General features: G+C 38.9%; 1 protein-coding gene across 1 annotated transcript; it reads left to right on the top strand.

The window, feature by feature from the left end:
• The first annotated feature begins 482 nt into the window (after positions 1 to 482).
• On the top strand, positions 483 to 11,045 carry LOC575928. Its single transcript, XM_030980607.1, has 6 exons — positions 483 to 546; positions 1,338 to 1,668; positions 2,395 to 2,583; positions 3,012 to 4,694; positions 6,171 to 8,456; positions 9,470 to 11,045. Exons 2-5 carry the CDS (start codon positions 1,420 to 1,422, stop codon positions 6,750 to 6,752), a joined length of 2,703 nt encoding a protein of 900 aa, XP_030836467.1. The 5' UTR covers positions 483 to 546; positions 1,338 to 1,419; the 3' UTR covers positions 6,753 to 8,456; positions 9,470 to 11,045.
• The last annotated feature ends 340 nt before the right edge of the window (positions 11,046 to 11,385 follow it).

Raw genomic sequence — 11,385 nt, 5'->3', positions numbered from 1 at the left:
CCCTAGGCTTTTCTCCAATAAAATTTTACAAACCGACTGGTATTCGGAGTCTAGTCGTCCACATCTTGCCTCGGCGCTCTGCACACCACCAGAACTCTGAAAACGTCACGTAGCGCTAGCTAACTCTCTATACTAACTAGTTGATCTTCCTAGTCGTATCATTTATTTTTATCCATTAATACGCAATACTCTAAGAGCGTGAGGATGCGTGATCAGCTCGCAAAATTTAGCCCAGCGATAACAAAACAATAATATATCGGGAAAACCGTCTTGAACAAGAAGACCCTCGCATCCCCAATTGAAATTGTATAAGCTTTGGCTTCGCTATTCTTGACGTCGATATAAACAAACTTAGACTTCGGATACAGCATGTTTCGTGTAATTTCTTGCCGAAAAGCCTAGGGCAGGGTGTAAAACGGAAACGCGCCGGCCGGAGGCTTATTAGTCGCAATCATTGAAATCCACTTGGTTTGAGTTCGTTGGTCGCAATGCACTCAACTCCTCAAGATTAACGAATTCATCTTCTGTCTTCATTGACTTGCGAGCGTAATTATCTTTCTTATTAATACATAGGCGCCTATATAGGTTGTATTCAGTTGCATAACCAATTTCTGTGATCACCAGTGTAGCCATTATGTTACAAGTTAAGGAAGTGAGAGAGTGGCGTGTGATTCTGTGTGAGTCGGTGCGTACATCCCAATTCCCACATACTGAATTTCATGTAAGGTCCGCATTCTTTTGCAGCTTTGACCCCAGCCTTCTGCCTGGCCACCGCTTTCGCTACGACTTAGGGAGTAGGGGGAGTACCGGGGCAGGATGGGTTTGGCAGGAATTAGAAGAACGGCGTAACAAAAGCAAAGGTTGCAAAATATAGGGTTTGCCGGGTAAATATTGTAGAAAGAGAAGATGGACGAAAGAATGAAGAAAAAAAAACTAAGTGAAAACCGAACTAGTCTAGTCTAACTCTAATCTAACTCTAATCAAAGGATAGAATAATTTAAATGAAGGCTTGAAGCAAGAGAGAACATAATGAGGACATTTAATGATTTATAAACATGTTTGATTTAAAGACAAAGTTATAAATAGAACGGCTAGACATAATGAAAGGAAAATAGATCTCTAGGTCTAAAACAAAATGAGTTGAAAAGAGAAGATGAAGGTAGAAGATAAATGACAAGAGTAAAGGGTCTAGACAAAATATGAAAGGAAAAAAGCAAACAAATAAGGCCAAGGTCAAAGTAAAGAGGAAGACGAGATGAAAAGGGGAGTTATATGATTTATGACACTCTTTGGATATGGTTGTTTGATACTAATGTCAATCTGTATTAATCCTACAGCAGTATGGAGGTGAGATGCATATGGGACTGAGCTGAGTGAATCGATAATAGTACCCTCTAAGGCCGGATTGTCCTACTGTTCATGGAGACATCATCTTGGTGGTACCATCACTCCAAGATGGTGCGCCTGAGACGTCAGTGCTGCACCCTGGCGTTTCTCTTCAAGAGTTGCATCTTCCTTCTGGCCGTATCCAGTGTGCTGCTTCTTCTGCAGAGCATCTGGAGCAGTAGTAGTGTGGAGGAAAAGACGGGGGCGGGCAAGAGTGGACGGCTGAACAGCAACACCATCAACAGCGGCGCCTTCATCGAGCGCGAGTACCTGCCCAAAGAGGTAATGTATGCCGGGTTCTATGCAGTGGAACCTTGTTCTTACAACAATTTGGGACCAAAACAGTTATCTTTTTATATTGAAACCTTGTTATATCAAGGGTAAAAAATAAAATAAAAGTGTTACTGGGAAAATTGCATTGTTATAACAAGAGTTTGTTAAAAGCATTGTACTCTGAAGGTCTTGGCTAATATTGGCTTTGGAGTTTATGCATCACTGGTTGTCCCCTGCACCTTCAGACTGCCGCATAAAGAGACACAACTTTGCATGAATTGTATCTTTTCTATAGTATTGCTCATTTATTGATACCAAGTCTGTAAAAAATAAGACTCAATTTTAAGGTCACATTGGCCCCCAAATCGTACCAAAAGAAATATTTGTTTAAATGTGAAAAATTTATGTTTTTCATAATTTAATAAAAAAAACACTGCCCCATTTCTTTACTGATCATTGGCATAGTTTTTCTTTTCTTTATTAAAACAAAAGTCATCATGAATGAAAGTATTAAATATTCTTAATAAATAAAACATTAGTTTGTAGAACTCTTAGGGATGGTCATACTGATATCAAATTACCCAGTAGGAAATTTGCAAGAAATCAGTTTGAAAGTGTTTCTTACTTCTGAAAACAGAAAAATACTGATGAAGTTAATGTGAAAATATGGGTATATCTTCATTATTTCCCTGTTACCAATCCTTTCATTCCTTTGTGTTGTCTCTTTTTATACAGAAATTTGTGAGCCATTCTTCAGAGTGTGAAGTTCCAAGATTCAATAGCAACTCTACTATACCGCAAGATGTGGTATGTAAGAGAATCTCGCCTCGACCTGGGTCATGCCAACTGGCACACGAACTGTACACTTCACAAAAAGTGGAAACTTGTAGCCATCAGGAAAAACACCAACTGTGTCAAATAAAGGTGAGAAGTGATGTGGATTGTGCAATTCCTTTTATATACACTGTCCTTGGTCACATTACAAAATCAACATTTATTGACTGATAACCTTAATAATCTTAAAAATCATTGGGTACTTTTATTTATAACAACAATTTGTATATGGAATTATCTATGTCGGGTCATATCACCTGATATATAAAACATCACCAACTTGACTAGAGTTAATTTTCTCTGTGCAGTCGGAACTTTCTTTATAGCGATCACTACTATTTAAAGGCCGTCTGTCTGTAATGTTCATTTATATTGTCTTCCCACAGAAAACAAATTGTATTGTAGAAACTGTTTTCTATACTGTATCTACACTGGTCACCTTTTCTGCTTCCCTTGGGTGCCTTAATAGACAAGTTCTAAAGTATATTGAAACTGAGTCCTTTCATTTGTTTCCCCAGGGAGAAGGCAAAGAGATGGCTGTTGAATGTGACCAAGAAATCTGTCCAGGACCAGTATCCCTAGGAACTATTAACCCGGCCATCGGTGTCCTACACTGGGAGGAGCTGAGTGACATGAAGGAACTCCAGGCCCACCTCCAGCACCTGCTCCTCACAGGCAAACCAGAGGCAGTCTTTGGCTTTTGCTTCATCAAGTGTCCCTTGGAGCTACAGGAGGTCCAGGAGGGTGGACAAGGTGGGGAGAATATTCAGGCGTATGGACAGGATGATGTAGATGAGGATGAGGAAGAAGGGCTTGAGGATGGTGTGGAGAACAGTTTCCTGGCGTTTGAGAAGGACTACTTCCAGGAGGACGTTGATGATGAACCATGGGCGCAACAGCTGCTATTGCTTCCATCTAAGCAACAGAAATCTCATAGCAAAGCTCAGAGTAGCAGCCCAGGGTTGAACATCAATGTGATTCTACTAGATTCAGTTTCACATAGCCACTTCTATCGATCTCTTCCTAGAACAGTACATACTTTAAGAGAAATTAATAAGTTAAAAGCAGGCAGTGTTTTCAACTACAACTTGGTGCAGTCTGTGAAGGGTCGCACCTACGAGAACATCCAAGTGCTGTTCTCTGGAGTCATGTACAACCCAGAGGAGCCCTTTGGAGTACATGACATGCCCCCTGATCCTGTAGGTACCAAGGTACTTCTGGAAGGGTTTAAGCACATGGGGTATGAAACGTTGTGGATGGAAGATCTCTGTTGGACTTGGGAGTGGGGAATTGCCAAGAACTTTGTGGTGCATTCACCAAAAGAGATGCTGAGCTTCCGCTGGCAGAAACTTCTAGATGCCATGAAGGAGGGAGGAGTTGATCAGCTGGGTTTAGCTTTAGCAAGCTGTGAGATCTTGCACAGAAACAACCATAATGATCCTTTCCATGGTCCACCTGCCATCTGTTACAACGGAGAATACCAGCATACTTACATGCTGCAGTACCTCAAGAGTCTTCAGAAAGCTCAGCAATTTTCAAGGACTCCATTCTTCCACTACACAGAAATCAATGTCGGTCACGATGATCTCGGCACAAGAGTCCAGGGGCTGGACACGGCTCTTGCTGATTATCTCACATTCGCAGCATCATTAGACAACACTATGACCATCCTTCTCGCAGATCATGGCAACGCTTACGGGTCATTCATTCATAAATCGGAGGAAGGGCGTATCGAGATGTTCCATCCCTCAATGTTTATTATGCTCTCAAAGAATGCTGGACGATTCCTCTCTCCGTCTCAGGTCCACGCCCTCGAGGTCAATCAAGATCGGCTGACCAGCATCTTGGACATACACTACATGCTCAGGTCGCTAGCGTACCCAGGTCTCAAGACCAAAGTCGCAGAATCCCATCAAAACTTTGACATCAACCCAACTGGACTTCTGCAAGAGGTGTCCATGAACAGGACCTGTGACCACATCCCACGTATCCAACCCAACATCTGCATCTGTGAGGATTATGACTCCAGGGTCTCCAATGACAGCAGTAGAGTGATCTTTGCAGAGTTTGCGCTCGGGGAGCTGAATAATGCAATCCAGAACCAGTTTGTAGAGGCGCACCCTGAAGCCAGGAGAGGGTTTGGAAGATGTCAGCCTCTCCAAGCTCTTAGGTTTACGAATGTGCGCGAGAACTTTCATGGGGTGAGTATCTCAAATGTAGGGATGTCTACTTTCTCAAGAGGTTATGGCAATCAATTCTGTTGTGATGAATAGTTGGGAAGATTTATTTTGAATTATCTATTTTGGGGGACTTGATATGAATTTGTTTGTTTTCAATTCATACACACAGAAGAAGTAAAAAAAAAAACATCAAAATACTCATTTTGTATATTCAGTAATATGCTCATATTGAGATTTTAAGGACACCTTGGTAATTGGGCATGACTTACACTATTGATTCATTTCCTACAGACAAATACAAAATGTAAAATATTTCTATATTTTTAAAGAAGACCAACCCAGTGGGAGAAGAGGATCATTTTTCTCATTCTTTCTTTATACCAACTGAAAAATAAATAGTTATGATTATTATATACCTCACTTAAGAAATCCAGCCATCTGATTGGTCGAAATTGCATTCATAAAGTTTAACTATTTCTGTAAAATTCCCAGTAACCATGGTTAAAACAGTTCTAAAATCCCAGTAACCATGGTTACCGGGAAAATAGTTCAGTCTCCATGGTTACCCCATAGGTTTACATGTTAAAAAATGGTCTGAGCGATCGAGGATACCGTACGTGTGCGAAGAATTGGTCTGTAATTTCAATACAATTGAATCTCGATCTTACCGACAATTTTTATCTTGCATTGTTGACATGAAGACAAAAATAAACTTCCAAAAACAAAAAAACAACATCTGCTGATAGATCTTGATCTAAGTTCGTGCCAATATGCATTGCAAAAGTAAAAGAAGGGCCTGTTTAATGGAGCAGCCGCGAAGCATCCACCACGCGAAGCCGTTTTCAATCCATTTTAATGTATATATTACAGAAAACTGCTCGGTAAGGTAACAGAGCGCGATGGCCGAGCGGTTTAAGGCGGTGATTTTAGTTACATCACCTTCTGTACGCAAGAGATCGAATCCCATCTTCGACAAAAGTTTTTTTTTTTTTTTTTTTTTTTTTTTTTTTTTTTTGCATATAAAAGTTTTAATGACTGCTTTAATATTCAAGAAATTGTTGTTTTTATACGCTCTCGGGAAGGTTACAATTGGGCTATTGCCCTCGGCACGCCTCGGGCAATAGCACAATTCTAACCTTCCCTTGAGCGTATAAAAACAACTATTTCTCCTCAAAGCAGTCATTAATACTATACTGTAACATAAAAGTTGCAGAATATGTACATGTAGGTACTTTGAATGTCTTTAAAATACTTGAAGCTGTATGTATTTTCTTTCAAATTCTTTCCTTTTATATCCCAAATAATTTTACTTGTTAGACCCTGATATATACTAATACTTCTACTTGGATATCCAATTTGTTTCTCACATACATGTATGGTTGTTTTTTACCCATTGTCAAGAGGAAATGGGGTGGTTTATATATATATATATAAAGCCTATTGGATGAGAGTAAATAGTCAACATTTTCATGTACCTCTTCCTGTTATTTTCAACAGGACGATACAATAGTCATCAAGTTGGATCTTCATGTAAAAGCTGGGAAGAATGCGTCCCAAACCGAGGAGATCTTCTTCGTCACTCTCATGGCTTCCACCAACACTCAGCCGCGAGAACAGCTCCGTCTCATCAGCTACGACCGCCTCACCGCCTACAGTCAGTATGGCGCGTGTGCAGACAAGGGCGTAGCCACCAAACTCTGTGTCTGCTCCCTTGCCAGATTGGATGCTGCTGCAAAGAAGGCCACCGAGTACGGCTCTACCCCAAAATGGCACGAGATCTCGTCATTTTTCAGCGCGTACACTTCAACCGTGAAAGAAGTGACATCGTGCCTGTATCTTTACGAGAGGCGCACGCCGAACGGTGTTGTGTTAGAAGCGTCCTGCGAGTGCAGGGATAGGCTATACTTAGTGGAGATCAATGCTAAGTCGCAGAACATCATCGTGTCCAAAGAGTTGCCTGTTAGCATAGTCCTGAAACCAGGCATGAGGACGTTCTTGGTAGCATTTGTGCAGAGCATTCGGAGAAAGACATGGTCATTGGAATACAGTATGCAGTATACAGAACATCGTCTAGTCTGATTAAGTACTCTTAATTACATTATATGTAAGTAAATATTTCAGTATCCTTCTAAATAAATCATTTTTTTAGGATAATTTGATTATGATTATACATTACTGGTTCAGCTGAGAATTAAAGAGAATTTGAGTTCTGGTAAGAGGGAGAAATTGATGATCAGCATTCTATAAAATTGTTTGTTTCATGTGAAAGAATTCCTGTTTGTGTTTTATTTGGTATGCCTCAAAACAATGTGGATTAAGCATAGTTACACCTGTGATTTCAGAATCTTTGAGTGACCTGGCTGAGCATACACTTCAAATGACAGAACAAGATTTAAAATTATTTATTCACTCAAGATCTATTTAAAATCTGGACATAGCGTGAAAATATTGTGTACATTCATTTAGTCTTGTTTTAATGTATTCAACATTCCCAGAACTCAATCTTGACCTTTAACTGGTGTGACAATTAATTATGTATATATTTAATTGTAAAAGACTATCAAATTGCTGAATAATTCTTTGTAAATTCTCATGCCATGACACTTCCCTCCATATGAATATATCGTCTACATTGGGCATTGCACCTGAGGCTGGGCAGTATAATTAGTACTGTAGATTTGTCATGAATTGGTTATCAGGGCCATTTTTCACTCTATTGTGAAAATTGCATATATATTGCACAAACTTCAGGCTTTTTATTAATTTTTTTCTCCAAGAACAACAGTATTTTGAAATGGTACATGAATAGAATTTTGTGCCATAAAACTATTATAGAAATTATACCTGCAGAAACTCGAGAAATGTACAAGTACCAGAGAATCAAATTTGCTGGCATATTTATATCATGTTACTGTTTGAGTGTAGTATCTGCCACTTAAAGGCACCTGCATAGCTCAAGGGCCCTTGGGAAGAGCACTACCAATATTGAGGGTACCCTAGTTGAATAAATCATTATTTTTATGATTATGATTACTATTTTTACACAACATACGTACATGTACATGTATTATGTGTTAACAATAAGAAATATGTTCATATATTAAGAGCATATTGAAAGATGTCCAATCTCAATTTCAATCTCACTGTTCGTTATTTAAATGTTAAAAAAGATAGTGATTTTAGTGCTGGAATTTTAAAATCCAACTATTTGTTGGTGTCTCTGAACCTCATTTGAGTATACTCAAGAGTATCTAATCATTTGGAAGTACTTGTATTTATAAATTTTGAAAGAAGATGATTTCAATGACTCTTTTTCTTTCTTTCAAGTAGGAGCATAGAATACTGTAGTAATCCAGCATCAGCAATTGAGAAAGAAATTTGTAATAGGAAGCCAGTAGATATCTCAGCTTTCAAAGAAAAAATTGAAAAGACGAAAACAATGAATAGCAAATGCACAAGTTTTAGCTTAAGGTTTAATTGTTTACAGTTATTTTGAAAACAATTTCTCATGATTTTTGCTTGGCTTCTTTACTGCGTACGATTCTCTTATGACTTATACTAAAAATGAAAGGTACGGTATTCAGTACTAAATGAAAAATACTCTACTTAAAAATTATTTTGTTACATTTATTTATTAACATATTATGTGTTAAGTATAGACAGGGTTTTGCTCATGACATTTTTGTGGTATCACTGAAACTAATGTTAGCAGATTCTGCTACTTAAATTACATGTAGATTCTGTTACTTGGAATTATTGGGCGATTCCAAACAGATAGCTAAAGTGAATCTCACACTCTGCCGTGTAGGCCTACCGTGTGCCACCGTGCGCGAAAATGTCTGCGGACGGTGGAGAACGGCGAGGGCACACGGTGGTTCATTATCAAAGCGGGCAACACGTTAATAGGGCGTTGGCGCTTATTTACACCCGGTGGGACCCGGCGAAAGTTTTGGGCTTGTTCAAAGCTTTGGCCGGCTGGCACCGGCCGCAAGTAAGCGGCAAGAGGACGGTGTTGAACGGTATGAGGACGGTATGAATACGTTATGAAAACGGTCACACTGTATGAACACGTTCACAACACGCTTATAACCCGTTACAGAACGGTGATGAACGGGCAAAAAAAAAATCCACCGTCTGCAACGGGATGTAAGCGGGTTGTGAACGTGTCATGAACGTGTTGATATCGTGCCAACGTCTTCATAACGTATTCATACCGTCCTCATGACAGTGTTCATACCGGACTGCCAACGGGTGTTTCCAAAGCGGTACCGCCTGATTCTGACGGCGCCGCCTCCCTAACGCATGGGTAACATCCTGTTAACGCCTTGACGTTCCCATAACGTCCTATAACGGGTCCATAACGTGTCCTTACCTACACAGTAGCGTCATATGAACGTGCCATAACCAACAAATTTACTTTTGTCACCGTGTGCCACCGTTTGTCACTAATTATTGGGTATATATAGAGGGGTTTCGTCAGATGAGCTTTACTTTTTCTTGTCATGACGTCAGCAGTCCGGGGACTCGCTCACAGGACGCTCCGAGCGGTGAGGGGACGCTAAGTGACTGGTAGGTGGCTGCTACAAACCCGGTGCACACGTTCGAGACCCGGTATGGGCCCGGTATGGAAACGGCCAGAAGATGGCAACGAAACGGTGAAAAGATTAATTTTATGAATTTTTTTTTGCGGCCGGGGACAAGTTTGCTCAAAACCCAACGTTCTGGACTCTGTTGTTTTTTAATAGCCCGGCAGGTGGACGGTAGGCCTACACGGCAGAGTGTGAGAGCTCCATAAGACATTAGTACTAATGATTATTCTATGTAGATGTTAGTTATACTTTTTGCATGGTTCAAAAAATTGATTGGTGGAACAATAGTAAGATCGGATAAATGTAAAACAAAATAATCACGACGACTAGAAAGTTGTGCTCAGAACTATCAGCTTATTGCACTTATTTTTTGTCAGTAGGCAGGTAGCAAAAGAAAAGAGTACATGTGTGTATTTAAGAAAAATCCTAACATTAAACAGCGGATTTTGGGTGGGGGGGGCATCAACCTAGTGTCATATCTCTAGTACACAACTCTGACATTAAATTATTTTTTTTTGAGTGTTTGCCAGTTTGCTTGTCAGAAAATTTATTTCAAGGATTGTTGTGCCCCTTCCTTCTTTTACAAAATCTTGAATCCGCCCCTACTAGTAGCAGTTGTTGATTATCACAAGAGATAATTATGAAATCCCACGTGGCGCTTATTGAATGTATATACATGTAAGTAATGGGAGATTCCAGTCAAATACACCCATTTTGGATGTTCTGTGTATATCTCCTACCACATTGGGTGTGAAGTTTGGATGTGCAATACCGCTGGCTGCAGTCAAGAATCTATTTTGAATATCACTGTGACGTACAGACATATATATCAAGTACAATATGTCACTATTTTATTTGTATAGTCAGGAGTATAGTACATGTCATTGGAATAGTAGAATGTGTTATAGGTCTGCATGATATATTATTTTGTAGCTATATGAAACACTTGTTATATATGTATATATGGCGGGGGAGTGTAAAGGTGAAAGAAAATACATAATTTGTAGGTGATTATTTTTTGTTTTTGTGATAAAGTGCCATAACAAACAAAGCAAAATGAAAGGTGAATCAGTCATTTGCTTTAATTTTTATTATTGTTTAGAAGCACTTATCTAGATCTGAGCAGTTTATTCAATGACTTAATTAAGTGTGATTAATTGTTCTTATAGCTTTAGTTTAATTATTGTAATATATAGTTCAGTAATCATATTTTGTCTATCAATGCATCTCATGTAAATCAAAATATATTTTGTTGAGTTCTATTTCATCTTTAGAGAGCCAGAAGGGTGTTAACTCATACACTGGTTCTGTTGCATATAATTTATGACTTTCTGGCTCTCAACCGCCATGTGTGAATGTACTAAAATTTATGTAGTACTACATTAATGGTAAAGTTTGTTATATTGTCAAATAAATCCTTTTGAATATCAAAACACATATGATTCAAGGTTGTTTCATCAGTATGAAATTTACAATTTTATTTCATTATCAAATCATCAAATCACCAAATATATACCGGTACTGGCAGTACAGTAACGGTGCACTATGTACAAAATGTGAAAAGGCATTTTGAAAGATACTTTAAGGTAATAAAAAGAGTTTTCTTACAGGTTAATTGCAACAACATTGAAGGTACTTGCTTTGAGATTGTAGAAAATCATATAGGAACATGTATAATTCCTCAGTGACATGCCAGGTGATTTTGCTGCTAAATTTGATACAGTAAACCACAGATAATCGTCACATGTCCACACATGTTTCAAAGATTATACATACCGGTACATGGCAAAGTAACTATGCAGATTAAAACACTTAATATGCGTACACGAAACCTTCATGCAGCAATAGGCAATTAATATCTGAATTATTTAATGAGCAGAGATGGCTAGCTATCTGGATCAAGAATCTGAAGAGAAATCCACAGCAAATCTTACATCTCAAAATAGTACATTTGCAGCTCATATATTAGGATTTGGAGCAGTGCTGAAAACTGTAGTGGGAAAAAAATGCTACCTTCTTTCAAAGAAAAAAAACCTGAAGGCATTGAGTCTGACAGCAGATTCTCTTGCAGCTTAGAAAATTGTGAAGTTGTGTCAATAAGTTTTCAAAAGAAGAGAGCTAGA

Source organism: Strongylocentrotus purpuratus, unplaced genomic scaffold (genome assembly GCF_000002235.5).
Source record: "Strongylocentrotus purpuratus isolate Spur 01 unplaced genomic scaffold, Spur_5.0 spur5_scaffold_11, whole genome shotgun sequence".
Lineage (NCBI taxonomy): Eukaryota > Metazoa > Echinodermata > Echinoidea > Camarodonta > Strongylocentrotidae > Strongylocentrotus > Strongylocentrotus purpuratus.
Note: the sequence above shows the minus strand (reverse complement) of the source record. Positions and strands in the feature narration are given on the sequence as shown.